The sequence below is a fragment of the Paramormyrops kingsleyae genome, chromosome 6 (genome assembly GCF_048594095.1).
Source record: "Paramormyrops kingsleyae isolate MSU_618 chromosome 6, PKINGS_0.4, whole genome shotgun sequence".
Taxonomy (NCBI): domain Eukaryota; kingdom Metazoa; phylum Chordata; class Actinopteri; order Osteoglossiformes; family Mormyridae; genus Paramormyrops; species Paramormyrops kingsleyae.
The window spans coordinates 25,775,825-25,799,871 of record NC_132802.1 but is presented as its reverse complement, the minus strand read 5'-3'; the positions used below and the strand labels follow the sequence as shown (position 1 = coordinate 25,799,871).

General features: G+C 42.0%; 1 protein-coding gene across 4 annotated transcripts; it reads right to left on the bottom strand.

The window, feature by feature from the left end:
- Positions 1 to 3,275: 3,275 nt before the first annotated feature.
- LOC111857347 (G-protein coupled receptor family C group 5 member B-like) lies at positions 3,276 to 19,100 on the bottom strand. Of its 4 annotated transcripts, none has more exons than XR_011991926.1 (3): positions 10,852 to 12,129; positions 9,626 to 9,711; positions 3,276 to 3,439 (listed from the first exon to the last, which is right to left on the bottom strand). XR_011991926.1 is itself a non-coding variant. In XM_023838089.2 (3 exons), the coding sequence occupies exons 1-3, from the start codon at positions 14,168 to 14,170 to the stop codon at positions 3,332 to 3,334; spliced, it is 1,185 nt and encodes a 394-aa protein (XP_023693857.2). In that variant the 5' UTR covers positions 14,171 to 19,100; the 3' UTR covers positions 3,276 to 3,331. The 4 variants fall into 4 exon arrangements, 3 of the variants coding, with proteins under 3 accessions (XP_023693857.2, XP_023693858.1, XP_023693856.2); XM_023838089.2 differs by lacking the exon at positions 10,852 to 12,129 and adding an exon at positions 13,180 to 19,100; XM_023838090.2 differs by lacking the exons at positions 9,626 to 9,711; positions 10,852 to 12,129 and adding an exon at positions 13,180 to 19,100.
- Positions 19,101 to 24,047: the final 4,947 nt, after the last annotated feature.

Genomic DNA, 24,047 nt, shown 5'->3' with positions numbered 1-24,047 from the left:
GGACGACGACTTTCGAAGGAGCCGTGTGATGAACCACACCCCCTGCAACTGCAGCGAATTCATCAGAGAGGACACTCACGGGACTGCCATCTGAACAGCGGTGTCCCAGGCTCTTGAATCTGCTCCGCCTGCTAGCCCTGAGTACTGGCTATATCCCCTTCGTCAAAGAACATCTCTGTATGACAAGCAGTCCCTCCCTGTGAAAATCCCCTTTAATATATCTCACAAGCGGTCTATCCACTGCTCAAGCAAGTAGCCCACAGGCACAAAAGGCAGTTAGCAGACTCGACCGAAACTCAGGCTTTGGGTGCAGCACAAATTATTCTGAAAGAATGAACAATGGAAAGGGGTTATGGAAAAAAAAATATGGTGTTTATTATTCATTGGACTATAGCAAAGTTTTGTATTCTGTCCATATCTACTTAACTGTTTTCCTCACGGCCATTGTCTCCACCCCTAAAGGCCCAGCAGCATGTGACATACTAATTTATGCGTGTGTGAAATGACCACCTGGGAAAGGGCAGAATTGCACACTGTGCTGCCTGACGTCGGGGACGGGGAATCTCCCTCTGCGACAAAGAACCTTTCGCACCGGCAGCCCGAAACCCATTGCTTGTTTTTTTAAAACGAAGTTTACTACAGAAGCACCCAAAGCCCGAGTGTTTCCGTCCCACCTCACCCGCCAGCTGCCGAAGACGAAATTTGCTTTTGTCAAGCGTGGAGCTTAAAACTTGGTAATATGTAGTCTAGGTGGGATCTGCTTGATCCACTAACTAGCACACACCTGCTAACGAGGATGAGAGCTCATCCACCCTTCGGAAACTCTACTTGGTGTCACCTCACAAGGCTCAGCTTTTGGGGAAAAAAAGTAAAAGACTGCATTCCGCTGTTTATTTTCTTACATAAACTCACTGTGTGTGTGCGTGTGTTTTTTTTTTTTTCTCTCCAAATGGTCCGTTCTCTAAAAATGCATAATCAACGTTCCCACGAATAACATGCTGTATTGCGTTAGTTTCATATTATGTCTTTTCTGTAGAAAATAAAGATTGAGAAATGTATTTAACAAAATGTCACATTCTCTTTAATGTTAGAATACTGTTTCTGGTTATTTTCGCTATACATGGTGCTATGACAGTCCGAACAAATATATTAAATTGCTGTATGTATTTGAATGTATGTTTTACAATTAATGTAAATGTTGAAATATATTTTATAATACACAAAAGAGGTTAAATTACTTATTTGACAATGTGTTCTGTATTTTGGACATATGAATATTTTACATCCATAGTATTGCCTTATGTAATTTTTTTAAACCTTTAATTATAAGATACTCCTTAAATTAATCATTTTATGTCACTCAGCCACCTCCCCCCGCCCCATAATTGACTTTTATACAAGATTGTGACATAATGCTCATGTCAGAAAACATGGTTTTTGTCGGCACTTTAAAAGGAGCCGCTGTATGTGAATGAAATCCGGGCAGTTTTAAATAATTCCTTGTACAGTGCATAGATTTATCATACATATACTTTGTTTCCTTTCAGTTACCAGTGAACCTTTGATAGCAGTTAATAGTTTGTGAATAAAGTGTTAAATGCTTGGGGACCCTTTCTACAATTGGTTTTTGAAGTGTTTATTTCCAGTCTCAATATTCATGCTGCCTTGCTCATTTTTGATCACTTCTTCTTCACTCAGACTTCAGGGAGTGAAATGTATGTGTATTGTGTAAGAGGAAAACAGTGAGGTGTTTCTGCTTGGCTGGTGGGCACTTTTTTGTGGAACTTACTGGATTCTGGCAGTTAGCATTGCTGGTGAGAAGGTGCAGTTTTTCCATCCTTCTTGCCCAGTACAAAGTCATGGTGGTCCTGCAGTCTATCCCAGGAAGCATAGGGCAGAGGAACACCTTGGATGGGATGCCAGGGCACACACTCATACACTATGGGGAATTTGGAGATACCAGATCACATAAATGTCATGTTCTGGGTCTGTGAGAGAAAACCCATCTGACCACAGGGAGATCATGCAGATTCCACACACAGGGCAAGAGGCAGGGATATGATGCAGTGTCAGATTGCAGTGTTATCCACTGAGTCACCATGCGGCTCCAGTACAGTTTAGTCATCTGTGAATCAGGGGAAGCCTAAATATTTCAGAGTGTCAGTCGAATTAAAAAAATTAATCAATTGAAGGTTCATTTTAGAACTGAGAAGTTGGTTTAATATCGGACTTTCATAACACATTCCCATTGAGACGTCAAAGCGTGCATCAATAATGTTTCCATACAAATTGGGGAAAGATAAATTACGTTACAAGTAAAAGATTTATTAAGGATGTTTTGGAATTTGCACACATGTATTTAATGCGCATGTTGATGAAGCTTCCTTATTTGTATATGTCAAAGTCACTCCCCACTTTAATGATATGGGTGAAACATGCCGGAAAAGATTACATGAACTCAAAATTAAGGTGTAACAATAAATATGTGCCCATGGAAAAGGACTTAGAGGGGCAACATAAAGGAAATGTTCATTGATAGAAAAGACTAGGTTATACATTGTTTTACTCTTACAGTCATACAAATATACAGTAAAGTACACTTCACCCACTCATACACATATAAACTCAGTTTATACAGTTACCATCTACAGCAGTGTTTCTTAACTGGTGGACTGCGACTCAAAAGTGGGTCACAAGATGAATTTCAGTGGGTCACGGATTGCGTAGACAAAAAAAATGCCAAACCAGTTTGAGAACCATTGATTTAGAAAGTAAATTTATTATTTAACTATTAATGATTTGCTAAATTCTATTACATTCTTCTGTAATGTGACTCAATTTCTTTGACCTGGAACAAATTAAATTCTTCCTCCTGTCATTACAATTCAATGAAACATCCTACGGGGTGCAGCCAATTCAAGCGGCAGTTTTTCAATACCATGAGGAACAGTTTATTTCCTCAACAGTGAGATTGTTGAACAGTCAGCACCACCGTAGATCAAGTACCCAATTGGCATAATGAGGTCATGTGTTGTAGCGTCATGCACATTATTGTAGGGCTCACTGTATGAGACCACATTTGGAAATGTGTTTTATTGCATGGGTCTTATTGTCACTACAGTACCGTATTTATTCTACGTATTTTAGTATTACTGGTGCACTGCTTGTGTAATGTGAGGCTTTTAAAAATTGTAGAGGTTGCCTATTTTATGTTTCTATTCGTTTCTATTTATGTACATCTTTTATGTAAAGTAGGGAGAGAACAAGAGCAGAAGTATCTCATTGTATATTTTTAATACATATTACAATCAACTTTAACTTCAACTTGAAGTTAATCATCTAATGTGATAACTGTCCAGTCCTCCTGATGGTCTGCCGCTGTCTGTCCATCTCCAAAGGAGCTTGGGCACTCTCCACAGCTCTCCCTAGAGAAGGTCAGCTGCAGGTGAGAGACAGGTATTTAGTCATCGTGCAAAAATCCTTTAGGATCAGTTTTGACAGTATTTTTGACTGGGATAGCTAAGGGGATACTTGTGCATATCTGCATTCCTGTTAACAACATGATGTAATTTGGACTGATGGGGGTCCAGCCCAGAAGCCTGGAAGAAGGGAAGGTTATTTTGGATATACATCATAGTTTTACACCAGAAGTGTCACGCCCCGCTCCGTCCGCTCCTGATGTGTGCCACGCCCACCTCGTTACCTCGTGTGATTCCCTGATTGTTCTCACCTGTGATTCGTTACCCTTAGCCTGTCTCTTGTATTTAGTCCGTGTCTAAGTCAGTGTACCCCAGATCTGTCATTGTAGTGTCTGTGAATGTTCCTGCCTGGTTACCCTCCGTCTCAATTAAAACCCTGTTTGTCCATATTTACGGCTCCAGTCGCCTGCTTTCCGGCTCGCTTGCCCCGCACCGTGACAGAATGACAGATCTCCGCGAAAACACAAAGCAGCAGTCTGAGCATCACCGGCTCGGGCTGCTGCAGGACTTGGACTTGTGTATTGGCAATCCCAGCCTACGGCAATGCCTGCGGTGGTCGCGATTGCGCCCCCTGCTGGTCGCGTGATGGTGGCGCCCGCTGTGGCGCCCCCTGCTGGCCGCGTGACGGCGGCACCCGCCGGGGCGCCCCCTGCTGGCCAGGAATTGAGGGTGCCCGCTACAGCACCGCCCGAGGACCTGACTTCGCCTCCGCCCGCAGCAGAGGAAGCCGCTCTGCCCGTGGTACCCCCTGCTGACTGCACGCCCGAAGCACCCTCCGAGGCGCCCCCGGCTGGCCACGTGTCGGAGGTGCCCGCCGTGGCGCCCCCTGCTGGCCGCACGCTTGAGGTGCACGCCGTGGGGCCTCCTGCTGGCCGCACGCTTGAGGTGCACGCCGAGGCACCCCCTGCTGGCAGCACGCCAGAGGCACCTGCCGAGGTGCTCCCACCTGAACTGCCTGTCTCGCCTGTCCTGCCGGCGCCTGAACTGCCCGAGGTGGCAGCGGTTGCGCCCCCTGCTGGCTGTGTGATGGCGGCGCCCGCTACGGCGCCCCCTACTGGCCAAGTGACTGAGGCGCCCCCCATGGCGCCCCCTGTTGGCCAAGTAATGGCGGCCCTGCCTGAGGCCGTCTCTCCCGTCCTGCCCGCGGCCCTGCCTGAGGCCGAATCTCCTGTCCTGCCCGCGGCTCTGGCTGTCCCGCCTGCGGCCGCGCCTGTTGCCTCATCTGAGGCCCTGACCCCTTTGCCCTTGCCCCAACAATGCCGACGCCCCACAGGACCCCGCCTTTCGGTGTCCCGTAAGGGAAGGGGACACAGGCGTCGGGCCCGGGCCCCTGCCCCCGTCTCAATTAAAACCCTGTTTGTCCGTATTTACGGCTCCAGTCGCCTGCTTTCCGGCTCGCTTGCCCCGCACTGTGACAAGAAGGAAGGTTAAACATAATTTTCTTAGACTGCCTAAGACTTTTGTGCAGTACTGTACCCTAAATATGTATCAAAATTACCTGTGTAGTACTTAAGTATAAAACATTTTCCTTACAAAGGAAACTTTCATCCTTTTAGAAACAGGAAGCACCTTCTGAGACCTTGTCAAACAGTCCTTTTAGAGAGCCTGGTGCATTTTCAGCAGGGCTTTCAGAGGTAATTGCAATTGCAGTTGTTTTACATGGAGTCTTTATGCCTAATTGTGATTTTTTTCCCCCAGTTATATTGTTCTGCGCTTTCTGTTGTAGATTGCCTTTGCTCTTTGGAGTTTTGAATCTGGAAGCTAGATAATGTGAAACATAATATTTTAATAATATCCTGCAGTCCAGTTTAGGGTATCATTTTGCCTCAAGTCCATTGTGCATGTGTATGTGAATACAAGAACATGGATTATGGGAACACAAGTAAGGGCTTTATGTGTGTGTGTATTAAGGTGTAATCTAGAATGTGTTATATGAAGCCCATGTGGATTATAGGGTCCTGCTTGTCCACTTTCACCTTTCAGAAAAGCGTCTTGGTACGGAAGGTCCTTACTAACAGGTGTTCTCATAAACCATGTTACTGTAAACATACACACACTAGATGTGGTGTTGAGTATGGTGTGAACCAGGATGTTATGTGAGGCCCTCATGGTTCATAGGGACCTACTTCTCCTGTGTGTTTCAACATCTATACCTACTAAAGAGGTAAATCTGAAATGTCAGTTTTGGAATTACTGTAACTACAGTATGGTAAAAAATGAAATAAATTAATGGTATTCAAGTATTTGATGAATTTGTAAATAGTCATTAAATAGTGTAAAAGAAACACTGTACATTTACAAGACGACCAAACCACCACCCTTTCCCCCATGTCATGGTCCAATTGTTTCACTGTAGATATTGTCATATGCGAAGAAGCTACACATCACCCAACCCTATACTGTACAATGAATTATGAATGCAACAATACCACTGTTTTTTCCCCTTTATGTTTTCTATTTGTTGATTTGCTTACGGTATTCAGGTTAACTATTGAGCCTGCTGATGCTGTATTTGTTCTTTGTTGCAGATGACCACTGAGAAGACTCCAACACTGTGTCCAGAAAAGGTAAACTGGTGATGCAAAAGCTTATGGAAAGATTTTTTTTGCTCGTGTAACTTTTTTAAACCATAACCTGACTAATGCAAAATTTCAAAGGCTTCTGGGTTAGGGCTAACCCTTGAGAAATGTGAAAATGGAAACACGTATGAATTAACCCATGCAGTTAAATTAATTTTTTTATCAATTTACGATTAAGTAAGACACAGCATGGTTATTTAAAAGAGACTTTTGATACTGGCCATATTAAGATCCAACACCTTGTAAAAGTTTTGAAATAAAAATATACATCAATGACCTTTTAGCATTGTGTAGTAAAAATCGGATTATAGATGAATATAAATATCACTTCACAGATATTTATAGTAATCTGTGTCATTTGATATCATTCACAGTACAATTAATTGGTTTAATATTGAATTTTTTTATTACATTTTTTTTACACTGCCAAAGACATCAACTGGTATTCACAACAGTATCCTGCCTGGACAAATGTCTGGAGTGCACAGGATCTGTATCTGCATTTAAATGGCTTGGATATAAATGCACAGGTAGGGAATTTAATCAATTAAACAGTGCAAAGAACAATGGAGGGAAAAGTTGAACGGTTCATACTTCTTGCATGTTTTGTTTTATGTATTTATTACAAACCTTGAATCCAAGCAGATTAAAATGTTGGAAAACATGTTAGTGGTACTGTGGGTGAGAAACTTTAAAAGATTTGCAGTTCTACATGTTTTATGTTTTGTTATAGCGTGTTCTGGGATCTGGCATAAATCTTGCTTCAAACGATTTATGTCAAGATCCGTGCAGGCGAGTGAGCGGGGAAGCAGGGGAGTGGAGCCGGTGATACGAGCAAACGGGTTTATTCACGGGACTGGAGACAAAACCGGGCAGGACGAGCACTAGACATTACGAACATCAATGACAGATCTGTGAAGACTCACTCAGACGCGGACTAAATACACAGGACAAGGCAAGATCATCAGATGTACTGTATCATCAGATGCTGCAGCAACATTGAATGCTGAAGATCCATCTCAGGAAATACCTGAGGTTGAGAAAGATGTGCCAGCACCAACATCTGTGACAATGATTAGTAAAAATTATTGTTATCCTTGTAGTAAAGCCACAATCAAAAATTGCCCGGCACTCTGAAATTGAACATGCGTTTTCATTCCCTGCATGCTCAAAAGAGTGCAGATTATTATTAGAAAGACTGCGAAATAAAGGAAATTATCAGCATAATAGTCATGTTTTAATGAGTACTTGGTTTGGCGACACATACAGAGTCTGCATACTCTCAGCAAATCTCAAGTGGAGTGTGGAAGCTGCTGGGTTCCATGAAACAGGATGAGATTGCTTCGGCTGTGCAAAATTATTTCTGTATCATTCAGCTTGCCCAGTCTCTCTACAACAAGCATGGCCATGACCCTACAAAATATGAATATGTAAGACAAACTCAGAGAAGTTGGTCGTTTTTTGTTGATTCTGAGAAAAGAATCGTCAATACACAGCATGGAGGAATCTGTTAAGCCAGGTAATTTTCATAGAGTTGTGCAAGCTGTTAAGAAAGTTTCGGGATATGATGAAGAGAAACACTGCTACCACACACCCAGCATAGCTTTAAAATGAATACATACACTGCAGAAAATAAGTGATATAATTCATTGTAGGGCCCTCATAGCAGAGGATGGTGAACTAATAAAGTCCACTGAACTGTTCAAGAAGTTGTACTCCTGCAAGTGGTCTGAGCTGGTGTCACATTCTTTACTGAACACACTAAATAATGTTAAGTACAACAAGCCTTTGACATTGCCCTTTACTGACGACGTTAAGCTTCTTCACAGACACCTTGAATAATCTGAAAATTATGCCATTTGCAGCTTGAAAGATGCAGCGACTCCTCAGAGCTATGCTGAACTTGCAAAGGTTACCTTTGCACAAATAATTGTTTTCAATACAAGACGTGCTGGAGAAGCTTCCAAGATGCAACTACAAAGTTTTCAAGAGAGAGACCAAAAAGACCTCCGTGAAGACGTCGCTATGGGATTGTCACAGACTGAACAGAAGCTCTGCAACTATTTCAGCCGGATTGAGATTGTGGGGAAAAGGGGCAGGAAAGTTACTGTTCTACTTACACCAATCATGCTGGATGCCTTGTCACTATTGGTCAGTAAGAGAACTGAATGCATTGTCTGTGATACAAATGTATTCTTTTTTGCAAGACCTAAATCATTGAGCTACTACAGAGGGCAGGACTGTTTACAGTATGCATTCATGCTAGTCGGTGTGGAGTAAAAAATCCTGAGCAGCTCAGGTCGACCCAACTCCGAAAACATGTGGCTACACTGTCACAAGTGCTCAATTTAAAAAACAATGAACTGGACCAACTCGCGGACTTCCTTGGTCATGACCTCCGTGTTCATCGCGATTTCTATAGGTTACCCATTCCCACCACGCAACTGGCTAAAATTTCCAAACTACTTTTGGCAATGGAAAAAGGGCAGCATTCCAGTGTGCAAGGGAAATCGCTTGATGAAATCGAAATTGATGGTTAGTATTAAAAATGCTACAATTTAAAGAGAAAAAACCTTGCACATACATTAATATCTCTTTAATAATATTTTCCAGGTGAAGTTGAAGTAAGTGACTCTGACGTTGATGACAAATATGAAAGTGAATAACACAGTCTGGCACCAGTGAACCTATGGTTGATGCATCAGATTGTGATCATGTGGCTGCTGGACCTGAATCAGAAATTGATGACCATGTGTTTTGTGCCTCTGCAGATATTGGTAGGTTTTTCTAGAAAATGTTTGAATTTTATTTTACCTGAATTTCTTATGATATGTGGCCTTTATCTTTGTCACAGTCAGTCATGACTTTAATAATACACAAACAATTGTACTTCCAATATCATAACATCTTTTATTCATTTACGGATTCGAATGGAAGTATGTGAAGCATTGTATTTAGTAACTGTCCAACTATCATTTAACAACAATGTCATTAACAACATAGTTTTGCAGGAAACACTGGTGTAAAATTCCTTGCAAGTGTGATGAGCAGCTGAAGGAAAACTTCTTGGCATGACATCAATATACTGTGGCATGACCATAGGAGGAAGCATGAACACCCCTCCTCAGCTCATGCCGGAGTGGTTTGCAACCCCAGTCCTGGGGGCCCACTGTTATTGGCTGATAGGTAATCCCAAAAACCCGACCTGTCCTTGTAATGCTGTATCCTATCAGGTTTGTGTGTGTGCATATTAAGTTCCATTTAAATGGCCCTTTAATGTCCTTCTAGTGATTGTTTTGACCTTATAAGCAATGTATATGTCACCAAGAGAAAAGGGCTTGCAAACCACCATAACTTCAGGGTGATGTGTATAGGTCTAAAGTGACCTTTCTGTAGCCTTGATTTTTGAAGCAGTTTTATCTATGTGACATAGCTCTAGGAGCTGAGGAAAGGGTAGTCCCTGTAAACCTCAGCAGGCAGGGTTTGAGAAAAATGTCCTTCTAAACCATATAAACCCGAATGTGTGTGTCTGTGTGTGCAAGGTACTGAATGAGAAGCTACACTCACTTCTCTCTCGTCTGGGATGGTGAAAGCAATGGACTCGTTGCTGCCAAACGGTGTACTGGGCCCTGCTTCGAAGCTGGTGTTCCAAACTGAATGGCAGGATGGAAGGAAACAGTGAGGGCTACATATCGGCTGATATTTGTGCCACTAGAAACTGAATCTGAATTTATTAGTTGAATCTGAATTTATGAGTTGAATCTGAATTTAATAGTTGAATTTATTAGGTTGAATCTGAAGTTATGAGTTGAATCTGAATTTCTTAGTTGAATCTGAATTCAGTTTCAATTTATTGAGGCACACAATCCGGGTCCTTGAGGAAAAGTAATCGACCACAGGTTCACAACGCAACTCATTTCCACGTTTACGACAGTTCTGCAGCTTGGGATAAAGTGGAAGCGTGTGCCGGGATGCCGCAAGAGCTATTGCGGGATCATATACGTAATAAGAATTAAGCAGTACCGGCACTGCTATATTTTAATCTTTATCGTACCACCACTTCTCACAAGTTGCCAGTGCTCTGCTACTCAGAGACAAGCGTCACGCGAGAGTGGCGGGGCAGCGCGCGCAGTACCAACAGTGTTGTTCAGGCGCTTCTGTTGTTCCCAACAACCCCACTGCACCCCTGCCACAGTTCTCACGGTCAATACAGTAGCGACACTTTTATTTCTCCACTTAGAGCACTCCTTATACAGATCACCATATTAAACGCTAGTTCAACTGATGCTCCCGGTTATTAGCACAGTACAAAGAGAGCCCTGTAGACATGCAGCAGACCAGAAGCATAGCACTTCAAGCCCGCTTTATAACTATACATTTAGATCGATACAGGAGTACGTGTATCGATGCACTCATGTTGTGTTTTTTTCTTCCCCGCCAGTCAGGAGTCACTTGGGTAGATTTTCAGATTCAGCCTCTATTGCAACCGTAAGGTTACAGCCAAGGCTGGACACCCTGCAGGAGTGTGTCCAAGGGTGCTTTTCCACCGCATAAAGTACGGTACTTTCGATACTCTCGCTTTTCCATTGACAAAATACAACCGGCATCTTTTGAAACACACAGCGAACAGCGAGAGACGAAATAAAAAACAGTAGAAACAAAAATATAAAAAAGTTCAGTAACTGGTGCGATGGAAAAACGCCCCAATACTCTTTTACACTAATTTTTATACATTTTCTTATCGTCTTACAACATCTCGTCACTTAAGCATTATCATTTCTTCAACCACTCACCATCGTTGTTTTCTCCCTTGATCCACACCCCTAGGTGATAAGTTTCTCAATCATCTCTTTTACTGTTTGGTTCCTCGACTGAACCTAATGGTGGCACGACCATTTCTAATTGGTTTGTTTAAAGACCCAGCCGTGAACTTTTGGTGAACTCAGGCGAATCCCTTCCTTCATAGCAAACCTTGGCAACTTCAGCTTGTTGCACATTGTCTGGCTAGATGGTTAATGATATATTTGTCCTTCAGTATAGTGATAAGCTGCAGCACTAATAAAGTACATATTCATATATCAAAGGCTAACAAAATAGCTAACAGATACAGAAACTTCTAAGCCAACACAAGGTGCTAATTCATACTTGTTTGTCTTCACATTGTGCACAGCAGTAATTGGTCTGCATTCTCTGAAAGTTTCACTCGCTGCACAGTTTACATCAGCTTCTTATAGAGTTCTAATGATTACATTCTCTATGTATTATGAAGTGCTAAATAATATTCCATACTCCCATATTAGAAATTAATACTGACTTCCACCTCATATCAGCGAGATTAATATTTTAAAAGATATTTAGCATAAACACTGTTAGAAAGCCACATGAGATGAACAGGCGAGCCATAACTTAAACTAAACTAGAAGTTAAATTCATATCCCTAGCTAGTTTTGCGTTAGTCTACCATATTAACATAAACTAGCAGTGCCAGAAATCGTTCATTTAACCAGATATACTACCATATTCACCAGACCTACGGATAATGTTTATGCTATCGCTTGTGTATATAAAGCTTATTCTCATATACACTCACCTAAAGGATTATTAGGAACACCATACTAATACGGTGTTTGACCCCCTTTTGCCTTCAGAACTGCCTTAATTCTACGTGGCATTGATTCAACAAGGTCCTGAAAGCATTCTTTAGAAATGTTGGCCCATATTGATAGGATAGCATCTTGCAGTTGATGGAGATTTGTGGGATGCACATCCAGGGCACGAAGCTCCCGTTCCACCACATCCCAAAGATGCTCTATTGGGTTGAGATCTGGAGACTGTGGGGGACATTTTAGTACAGTGAACTCATTGTCGTGTTCAAGAAACCAATTTGAAATGATTCGAGCTTTGTGACATGGTGCATTATCCTGCTGGAAGTAGCCATCAGAGGATGGGTACATGGTGGTCATAAAGGGATGGACATAGTCAGAAACAATGCTCAGGTAGGCCGTGGCATTTAAACGATGCCCAATTGGCACTAAGGGGCCTAAAGTGTGCCAAGAAAACATCCCCCACACCATTACACCACCACCATCAACCTGCACAGTGGTAACAAGGCATGATGGATCCATGTTCTCATTCTGTTTATGCCAAATTCTGACTCTACCATTTGAATGTCTCAACAGAAATCAAGACTCATCAGACCAGGCAACATTTTTCCAGTCTTCAACTGTCCAATTTTGGTGAGCTCGTGCAAATTGTAGCCTCTTTTTCCCATTTGTCGTGGAGATGAGTGGTACCCGGTGGGGTCTTCTGCTGTTGTAGCCCATCCGCCTCAAGGTTGTGCATGTTGTGGCTTCACAAATGCTTTGCTGCATACCTCGGTTGTAATGAGAGGTTATTTCAGTCAAAGTTGCTCTTCTATCAGCTTGAATCAGTTGGCCCTTTCTCCTCTGACCTCTAGCATCAACATGGCATTTTCGCCCACAGGACTGTCGCATACTGGATGTTTTTCCCTTTGCACACCATTCTTTGTAAACCCTAGAAATGGTTGTGCGTGAAAATCCCAGTAACTGAGCAGATTGTGAAATACTCAGACCGGCCCGTCTGGCACCAACAACCATGCCACGCTCAAAATTGCTTAAATCACCTTTCTTTCCCATTCTGACATTCAGTTTGGAGTTCAGCAGATTATCTTGACCAGGACCACACCCCTAAATGCATTGAAGCAACTGCCATGTGATTGGTTGATTAGATAATTCCATTAATGAGAAATTGAACAGGTGTTCCTAATAATCCTTTAGGTGAGTGTATATCATAAGGTAATGCTCTCGCGACATCCCAGCACACGCCTCCACTTTACCCCGACCTGCAGAACTGTCGTAAACGTGGCAATGAGTTGCGTTGTGAACCTGCAGTCGATTACTTTTCCGCAAGGACCAGGATTATGTGTCTCAAGAAGTTGAAACTGAATTCAGATTCAACTAATAAATTCAGATTAAACTCATAAATTTAAATTCAACTAATAAATCAGATTCAGTTTATAGTGGCACAAATATCAGCCCATAGCTACGCTCTCTCTCAAACACACATATAGTAGTCAAAGTGGTTAAAATAAAGTACTGTACCTGAGCAGCTCCGATCAGACCAGGAGCCCTGGATATGTCCAAATGGCCAGGAGGAGAGTGAAATCTCCTCACTGAAGCCATTAACAATCACCACCGGGGTCTGCAAAGAGCGCTGCGAGGCCAGGCGCAGCCAGGTGTGGGCCTCAGGGATGGCATGCAGCAGCAATAGGAGCCAGGCCTGCACCACCAGCACCAACGCATGCTCAAGGTCGTCCCAGGTGGAGGGCAGACCGAGTGCTGCGTTGGCATAAACGTGGAAGGTGAGCCTGGCAGCCCACAGCACGGCAGAGGTAAGCCAGGTGGCAAGCAGCCATGCAACCCTGCATTTGCTGTGCTGCTGCTTCCTGAACCAACTGCATGCCACCCCTGAGAGCGCCGCACTGAGGAGGATCAGCACATATATAAATGCCATGCTGAAGTCCAATGGCCGGGACCGACAGGCCAGCTGGCCTTGATTTATGGTAATCACAACTACCCATAGGGTAGCTGTGAGACCTTGTGTCCCGGCCAACAAGCCAGTGAACCCCAGCATGGCTCCAATAAAGAGGCTAGGCGTTGTCTGTGCCAGCCGGTGCAGCCGCATGCCCTGGGCCAGCAGGCATGCAAGGCATGGCACAAACAACGCCGCCAAGCTAGCATATCTATATATGCATGCATGCTGGCCCTCCTCAGTGAGATACACCGTGCTGAGGCCACAGAGCCCAAAGATGCTGGTAAGCATCAACAGCAACGGTGCTACCCCGCTACGCCTTTCCGCCTCGATGTTCCGCGTCAAGCGGGACAGCAGCAGCAGGGCCAGGATCAGGGAGACCAGGGCTGCCCCTCCCACTCCCACTGGCACCACCACACCCCAGACAGTGCCCAACTCACAAAGAGCTGTGAAGGGCCACTTGAAAAAAGTGCAGCCTCGAAGAGAAGCTTCACCCTCAGAGAAGCTGCTGTTCACCATAGAGAACATGATGAGGCTCACGAACAAGGAGAAGAATGCCATTTCTCACAGAGACAGAGAACACAATACAGAGTTCACAAGTGCGTTTCATTTAAATAGGCAAATTTACGTAAAATAACCAGTGTTACGTCATTGACAGTTCTAGAACGTTGATATAACGTATATAAAATTGAAAAAAAAGGAAGTTGAACGATGAATGAGTTATTACTAAGCATTATGTTGCAGTAGTATAATTAATTTCCTGATTTATCCGTTATCTAATATTTTACAGTTAATTCGTTCTGAAGCTCAAAGTGTTGCTAAAATAAATAAATCACCGTAGCCGTCCAAGGCGTAATAAAAGATATTGTATTGTAGTGAGCGGTGCGGTGCGGGGGCGACCGCACTCAAACTAAGTTGCACCTGTGAAGGAGGCGGGGGAAGGAAGTTAAAAGGACGGACGCTGCCGTTCGGGGGACGGACGCTGATATGGAAACGGTGCCGAGATATTGTGTGCAGGAGCGAGAGGAAGGCTCGTCGCGGGGGGGGCGTAAATGGGTATGTTTTCCCGTTCTTGTGGCCAAAATTAGGTCTAGTATAGAGAATTTCGCTAAAACATTTTTACTCTGTTACTATGTCGTAGGAAAAAAACTTAGCAAGCTTTGCACTTTTAATCATCTTTCCTTTTTAAATTCTTTTTTTCTTTAAAATCAGTTTAAACTTTACATCAGCTGCTTTTACATGAGCGCCTTTTTTGTTTTATAAATACTCCAATCTCTATTACAGTAAAATAATATCACTATATTTATAACAAAATCACATCGCTAGGACAGCACGCATATAGCGTGCTATATTGATATATTCGACAAAATGCTTTTTAATTTCTTGTCATGCCATCCGCATCTTTTTGTTTTATATGTTCTTACTACCAAATCAGTTTTTTTTTTTTTACTTCGTTTATCATTGTTTTCTGAATTTTCGACTGTTTTCAAGGCGGCGTTTGCGTTTCCGCGGCAGGTTACATGCATAACCGATCGGCGAAGAATTAAAGCGTTTTAAGTCCCACCCCAAAGAACCGAAGCGCAGGAAGATGGGACGGGATAGTCCTTCTTCCAGGGAAGTATAACTCTTTTTAATATTTGACTGTAGTGTGAGTGTGAGGATGTGTGTGGATGCGATGAATTTTAACTGCAGGAGTAGTAGAAAAATTATAAATCCATCCATCCATCCACTATCTATACCGCTGATATGGGTCGTGGGGAAGCTGGAGCCAAATCCCAGCATCTTCAGGCGAGAGGCAGGGTACACCCCAGGCAGGTCGCCAGTCCACCACAGGTAAATTATAAATCAACCTTTCTTTTATACACTGAGTAAAGAAATTTTTTTATTCCAGCAATTCCAGCAAAGCGCTGCTGTCACACTCTGGCACTCGGTACCAAGTCCTCCAGCACATATAGCAACCAGTTGATATACCATAACTCCCAATTCCCAATAAGGACCTCTAAGTCCTAATTGGTCACAAAACACCAACAAACTAAGCTCAAGCGTATAACAAACACAATTCTTCTGCTCTATTGGTTCACCTTGGTAGCAAGGTAAAATCCACCCATCTTGCTCGATTTACCGGAGTCTGTCTCAGCTTCTAGACTCTACTTGAGATATGCATATAGATATTAATTATATGACATTGAATCACTGTTAATGTTTGGGTGTTCCATTGATTAATGATTAACACATTGACGTATTGTCACTGAATCACTGCAAATACATGGTTAACATATGATTAACATGATTGCTTATACATTTGCACTACTGAATAACATATATATTGTCTACTGCGACTATTTTATAAAGCTATAACTCTTTGTGCACCAGTTGGGGCAGCTTCGAGTCTCTTCCTGCAGGTGGTTTCTCCCCCCTTTGCTCCGCTTTCTGTCTCTCCAAGGTCCGAGCTTTCTTCAGGGTCTGCGGAACTAACTGCAGGCAGCTATCACTAAGCGAGGTCACACAGTATTCAAAGCAATCTCTTCTTGCCTAAGGCCTAAGACATATCAGACCCAATATGCCCCCCCTCCCGGGCCTACCAGTGTCCAATTTTACTTCCACACAGGGCCGATGTGTCTGTTGAGGGCAGGATTCGGACATAGAGGGGGGAATAAAGCTGTGCACGGAGTGAGGTTTTGGATGGAAACCGCGTGGGTCGCTGTGTAAAGTGCTGGGCTGATTATGCTTGACCTGTTAATCTCAGGCAGTGAAGTGTGTTTGTTTGAGCACGTGTGAGAAAACCGTGGCTGGTTTGGTATTTGTCCTGAACAACAACAATCTGTAGCCTGCAGCCTTATTTAATAAACGATTCCTTTTGTATCCCTTGGTGTCCTCCTTTGTCTTGACCTTACCAGAAAAAGAGGTGAAGTGAGCAGTGAACTCAAACAACTGTGTTAGTGTATTAGGCTGGGCATTTTTCTTACGGTATGTTATCGCTCATGAGCTACTGTAGTTTAAATTCAGTTTCAAGACTACTTTCAGTGTTTTGATTTATCCTTTTGCAGCAACAAATGATATCCAGGCCTGCATTATGTGCGATGTTATTATCGACATCACATGTGATGCACATGCAATAGTCACATCACAAGGACCGCAATGTTCAGCTGAGTTGAGACAATAAGTTGTGTTAAAGCATTGTACTTTGCTATAGGAAGCAACACTGGCAAGCAATCCTAATGATTGTTCCTCTTCACGATGTATGTGTGTTTTTCAAAACTTCAGTCTAGGGGGGTCCCCAGATATTTTCACTGAGGGCCAAATTCCATCTGCAACCCAACAACAAGGTCCACTGTGACAGAAAAATGCTGGATTGTTCTGGATTCAATTGTGTTTTGTATACAGAACAGTGTCCACCAGTTGGTGACCACTTGAATATACTATATATAACCAGATGCCAATGAGCATGTTGGTTAAGGACACGTTCAATATAGCCAGTAGGACAGGAGCTTGTGTAGAGTGTACCGAGGTCAGGGGCTTAGCCCACATGATGTCTGCATGGCCACCCTCCATATTCTGCTGTAACTTAGCATCCCCTTTCCTTGGTTACCTCATTGAGAAGAGATGGGCAGTCATGTAGTTCCTAAATATTCAACATTAGCACAGCAGTTCGTCTGCAAAGCTACAAAGACATTATCACATAGTTGACAACAGCATAAGTAACACTGGTTATATAGCCTTCTTGATTTATTTTTAGCACAAGTTTTATCAAAGACAATATATTCAAGTCAGTCCACACATAGAAGGGGACGCTCTGGAGAGACCATGTGTAATGTTCCCTAATAGTCTCTAAAGGTGACGAATGTTTTGAACCTTTACAGAACATTGGAGGCATTCAGAGAATGTCCACTTTTGGTTATGAAAGTGCTGCAGCTCAATGTTGACTATAAGACTTCAGGCCAGGGGTGGCCAATCTTATCCACAAAGGGCCGGTGTGTATGTGGGTTTTCGCTACAACTCCCTAATTAGATTACTAATTAGAGGACTGATTGGCTGAAGAGTCCTCACACCTGGGTTTGAGCAGCTGACCTACAGGTTATCCCAAAAACCTGCACACACACCGGCCCTTTGCGGGTAAGATTGGCCACCGCTGCTTTAGGCTGACTTTCCATTTTGGTTATTTTATGGTCATAGTGCAACATTACAAAGAAGACATTTGGAACATTAAGAGGACATTGCCATTTGGCTGTCTGTTGGTCACATGGGAATGTTTCATTTAGGACTTAATCAGAACGTTCACATATGGTTCCCTGTTGGTCGCAGCCATTTTCTATAACCGCTCATGCTATTCTGGGTCATGGGGGCCTGAAGCCTATCCCAGAGACTACGGGCACAAGAAAGGGAACAACCCAGAATGAGGCGCCAATTAGTGCTGGATAATTAATCAAAAACATCATGCAGAGCCTCTTATCGACGTAATGTTACCCATGTTGGTTACTTAGCTTTTTTTAATTATTATTCTGTTAATACTAAAAAAACATGGGGAACATATTAAAGGCTGTTTTTTTTAGTATTAACAGAATTCATGTACTGTCCCCCTAAAAACATACAGTGCTAAAACCTGCACCACCCCATGCATTTAATAAAATATTGCATATGTATGAATGGCGAAAATTAGAGAAATTACGCAAGACTCAGGGCTAACTCCAATGCAAGGTAGGATAGACAAGTGGGCGATTCTACAAGTGTGAGAAATGGGAAGTTATTTTTGTGCACATGAGCAGAACCCAATGGTAGGAAGCTTCAATAGGCAGAATGAAACGTTACAACACCGGAACTGCTTCCAAGGTCACGTGACAAAAAAAAATCTTGGTTTTGGATAAAGGATGTGGTTCCCGAAGAAAGTTCCTGCGGTGTGAATGCAGCCATAGAAAGAACACAATTAAATGAACATATGGAAAGATTCATAACTAACCTTAGCAAAGGAGGGAATGGCTGAACTTAAATTTGGTCGATGACACATCCCTCTCCTTGATCAGTTTTACCAACAGCACTCCCATCCCCACTCTGATTGGTAAGTTTTGCCGCGGGGACCCCGTGCTTTGATTAGCATTTTATTCATTTTGCATCGTTTTTAATTCTCCCTCATTTTTCTTTTAGCACCAAAAAATACAAGAGGGCCTGGCTGCAGAACATGCAATCTTACGCAGAATATGTTTCCACAATGCATTTCTCCCCTCAATATACCCATCCTTTTTTCTCCCTGCATACGTCTCCAGACAGCATATTTCACCATCTAGACATTGGGAAAATGCCCGCGTTTCGGTGGCATTTTTGCTTGTGTGCGCAAATCTTCAAGGACTTCAACCAGTGATGTTCCTTAAATTTGCATGTTTGTGTATTGCGGTGTAAAGCTGTTACAGCATAAGCAAACAGCTACACACATTTAAAAGCATGTAATGGAATATTACGGCCATAAGCTGATGATGTGCTATTAAATAAACTCTTACGATTTATCATGCTTACATCTCTACCACGCCATCAGACCTAAGAGCTGTCAGAACATTTGTCAGTGCAGAATGGGCCACTTGTGTAGTAAACTGCATTGTGAACAAGGCGTCTTTCGGCCTATGACACCACAAAATCAGTCTGAATCCTGAGAGCAGTACTTACCTAATATTATTTAAAGGTTCATTTTAGAACTCTGAGAAGTTGGTTTAATATCGGACTTTCATAACACATTCGCATGGAGACGTTGTCAAAGCGTGCATCAATAATGTTTCCATACAAATTGGGGAAAGATAAATTACGCTACAAGTAAATGATCTATTGTAGATGTTTTGGAATTTGCACACATCATGTATTTAATGCGCATGTTGATGAAGATTCCTTATTTGTATATGTCAAAGTCACTCCCCACTTTAATGGTATATGTGTGAAACATGCCGGTAAAGATTACATGAACTCAAAATTAAAGCGTACAGTATAAGTAAGAATGTGCGGTCTGTAGGTAATGGATATGTTAATGGGAAGCTATAATAATAGTGTAATTGCTTATATAGTTTTTAATTAGCATATCTGGTGGCCTTAACTTATGGTCAGAAATTCAGTCCCACGCCAGCCCTGACTACTTTGCTGCTTTCACTTCATCATTCAGCATGTCAGGTAAAACAATGACCCTCTTTGTTCACATTTTCACATATTTTGAGCTTCATTGATTCTGATTAACAGCCCAAATATTATCATATGGCAACCATTATAATGCATTGCCCTAGAATAGACAAGTATTATAGTGCTGAAGCTGAACTGAAAAACAAAACTTATTTTTCTACATATAGGAAAATAAATAGGAGCAACTATGTGAAATAAAGTAATTTTGGCCATGTGTATATTTTCATTTGGCTTTAAAATCTAGACTCCTAATCAGCAAGCAATAAAAAGAAATATAATGAATTTGAAACTAGACTCAAATGCTAGAGGTATGTGGGGTCACTATCATACAAGTAAACCTGTCACCACCTTACCCATCTGGCAACCCAAGGACACACGTAAGAAAATCTACTGCAGACTCCTCAGAAATGATAATACAGGTAAACAAAAATGTTTAACAATAAATATGTGCCCATGGAAAAGGACTTAGAGGAGCAACATAAAGGAAATGTTCATTGATAGAAAAGACTAGAAGTTATACATTGTTTTACTCTTACAGTCATACAAATATACAGTAAAGTACACTTCACCCACTCATACACATATAAACTCAGTTTATACAGTTACCATCTACAGCAGTGTTTCTTAACTGGTGGACTGCGACTCAAAAGTGGGTCACAAGATGAATTTCCAAACCAGAAAAAAAAAATTGCCAAACCAGTTCAAGAACCACTGATTTAGAAAGTAAATTTATTATTTAACTATTAATGATTTGCTAAATTATATTACATTTTTGTGTTGTTGGGGTGGCATACTATCAAGACTTTTTATTGTCATTGTATAGTTGCATGGACAACGAAATTAGCTGGCAGACCACAAAGATGCAAGAAAGTGAGTGTCAGTACAATATAAAAACACAATATACACAAAGTATAGGTACAAAAGACAATATATTGTGACAATAATACGAGACAATAATATGATGCAATTACAACAATCTGTCCTTGAATGTCACTAAGACAAAAGAAATCATTGATTTTATGAAGAACAGAGCAAATCATATGCCAATATCCTTCAATGGGATCTCTTGAGATTGTCGATAATTTTAGATACCTCTGTATAAACGTTGCAGATATACTTACACGGTCACTTAATATTAAATGCATTCTCAGGAAAGCTCAGCAGCAACTGTACTTTCTAAGGCGCCCCAATAGTTTTGGCATCGGCACCAAAGCTATTGTGAACTTCGACACTGCACAATAGAAAGTATTCTTATGGGCTGTATTACACTATGGTTTGGCAGCTTAACTGTACATTGTGTACAAGACTGTACAATGTAACAGAAGACTGTGAAAACAGCAGCCAGAATTACAACTCCATGATATCTACATCGTCCGCTGTAGAAAGAAATCCACAAATATTATTAGACACCAGCCACTCTGCTCATGCCTTGTGTACAGCACTCCCATCCAGGAAACAGTAAAAGTGTATTAAATCTCGTACCACATGTCTAGGGGTGGGCGATATAACCAAAATCTTCTATCACGGTAGAAGCAATTTTCTACCTCGATAACGATATATATCACAATATAGCAATTTGTATCTGGAAATGCATAAATAAAAATTCAAACACAAAGAAACTGTTTTATATAATGTAATTTTATTTAAAATTGCAGCATTACTTTAAGTAAAAAAAACAACCATACTGTTTACTGCAATGTATTGTACTGCATTTTTTGACATATTCGTTTGGATGCTTGGATTTGAGATGATAGAAAAGGTTTGACGTGTTTCCACCGCTTGCTAAAACAGTGCTCTTGCATACCTTGCAAATCACGTTCGTCTCATTCGTATTCACTTTTCCTATACTCAAACCAATTCCACACCAGAGCATGTGAGCGGAGCGGAGCGGTGAGAATTTCCGCTCCTCGCTCACGAGGCTGTTGGCTCCGCCCGCTCCTCCGCTCTAATTCGCACTACGCCGCTCCGCTCAACACCGCTCCTCGCTCCACTAAAATGTCCTCCCGCTCCAGTCAAATCGCTCCACGCTCGCTCCAATTTAAAAGAGGGACAAATAATCTGCATGCCTAACAAATGTCACCTTAAACCGAAGCCTTATGTCATAAAGAAATATGAGCAACGGCAACATTGCCAGTCAGAACAGAAAATATTTATTTTTAAGCAACCTATCGGCAACAACGGACAGGTTTGGAAATGGCATTCCACACAAAAATAGGCTTAAAAATAAAGGAATCAGTGGGTTTAATAGCCTAAAGAATATACAGACACGTTTTAAATTCCTCAATTTTTTTTCTGTTGATGCAGCACGTCTCTAAAATAAAATTTTACGTTACGTGAAATTAAAAAAAAATCTTATTAGACCTACTTTGAATGACAAAACGAATTTATTTGATTACCAATATTTACTTTATAGGCTTTTATACTTTATAGACTTGATATGCTACAAGTTACAACCATATAAAACTTGCACGCGTTTTGCTCTGGCTTCCGCTTGTTCGCGTAGCACACTCATGTTTCTGAGAAAAGTGATTCCAAAGTGAATCTTTACTCACTGAAACAGTTTCACCACATTGTTGTTCTTGCTGTACATTCTTGTCATCTATGTTTGATAAGAATAGTACACTTGTATGATTTATCAGTTTCCTTTGTGAAATACTTTGTGAATTCCATCTCGGCCAATTTGTGTAACAGTCTTGATAATTGTACAGATGAATTCTGCGTAGATTTGGGCACGCCTCAGAATTGTAGTGTGAGCGGTATCGGAGCGAAATTGGAGCGAGACAAAGCGACCGCTCCAGTCTTAATTAGAAAACCCGCTCCGCACTCTGACCAAATTCCGCCCGCTCCGCTCCTCGCTCACGCTCCGCTCACATGCTCTGTTCCACACCACAGACGATGCACCTTTTTTCTTTACAATCTCCTCCTTGTTGGTTTCGTCACATGTAAGCAAACTCACCGCTGCACCGTCTTCTTCCATTGTCGAAGTGAATGTGTATTGCGTGGTTACCCAACGTGCAACGTCACGTGATCTCAATCGCGATTAAGACGATAGACCAAAATCTCTATCGGTTGACAAATTTCTACCGGTTAGTCGAGTCTACCGGTATATCGCCCACCCCTAATCCAGCATGATTGGTGTAAGTAGAACAGTAACTTTCCTGCCCCTTTTCCCCACAATCTCAATCCGGCTGAAATAGTTGCAGAGCTTCTGTTCAGTCTGTGACAATCCCATAGCGACGTCTTCACGGAGGTCTTTTTGGTCTCTCTCGTGAAAACTTTGTAGTTGCATCTTGGAAGCTTCTCCAGCACGTCTTGTATTGAAAACAATTATTTTTGCAAAGGTAACCTTTGCAAGTTCAGCACAGCTCTGAGGAGTCGCTGCATCTTTCAAGCTGCAAATGGCATAATTTTCAGATTATTCAAGGTGTCTGTGAAGAAGCTTAACGTCGTCAGTAAAGGGCAATGTCAAAGGCTTGTTGTACTTAACATTATTTAGTGTGTTCAGTAAAGAATGTGACACCAGCTCAGACCACTTGCAGCTTTATTAGTTCACCATCCTCTGCTATGAGGGCCCTACAATGAATTATATCACTTATTTTCTGCAGTGTGTGTATTCATTTTAAAGCTATGCTGGGTGTGTGGTAGCAGTGTTTCTCTTCATCATATCCCGAAACTTTCTTAACAGCTTGCACAACTCTATGAAAATTACCTGGCTTAACAGATTCCTCCATGCTGTGTATTGACGATTCTTTTCTCAGAATCAACAAAAAACGACCAACTTCTCTGAGTTTGTCTTACATATTCATATTTTGTAGGGTCATGGCCATGCTTGTTGTAGAGAGACTGGGCAAGCTGAATGATACAGAAATCATTTTGCACAGCCGAAGCAATCTCATCCTGTTTCATGGAACCCAGCAGCTTCCACACTCCACTTGAGATTTGCTGAGAGTATGCAGACTCTGCATGTGTCGCCAAACCAAGTACTCATTAAAACATCACTATTATGCTGATAATTTCCTTTATTTCACAGTCTTTCTAATAATAATCTGCACTCTTTTGAGCATGCAGGGAATGAAAACGCATGTTCAATTTCAGAGTGCCGGGCAATTTTTGATTGTGGCTTTACTACAAGGATAACAATAATTTTTACTAATCATTGTCACAGATGTTGGTGCTGGCACATCTTTCTCAACCTCAGGTATTTCCTGAGATGGATCTTCAGCATTGTCGGGGAGAGTGATCAGCCCCCCCCCGGCTGCTGGCCCACAGAGTATGAGACACGCGCTGA

Bases quoted from the DNA above. Each gene is read 5' to 3' on its own strand.
- LOC111857347 (XM_023838088.2), bottom strand. From the start codon at position 14,170: ATGGCATTCTTCTCCTTGTTCGTGAGCCTCATCATGTTCTCTATGGTG. The intron at 9,712-13,179 runs GTACAGTACTTT...CCTGCCATTCAG, and splicing joins GTCTGATCGGAGCTGCTCAG to TTTGGAACACCAGCTTCGAA.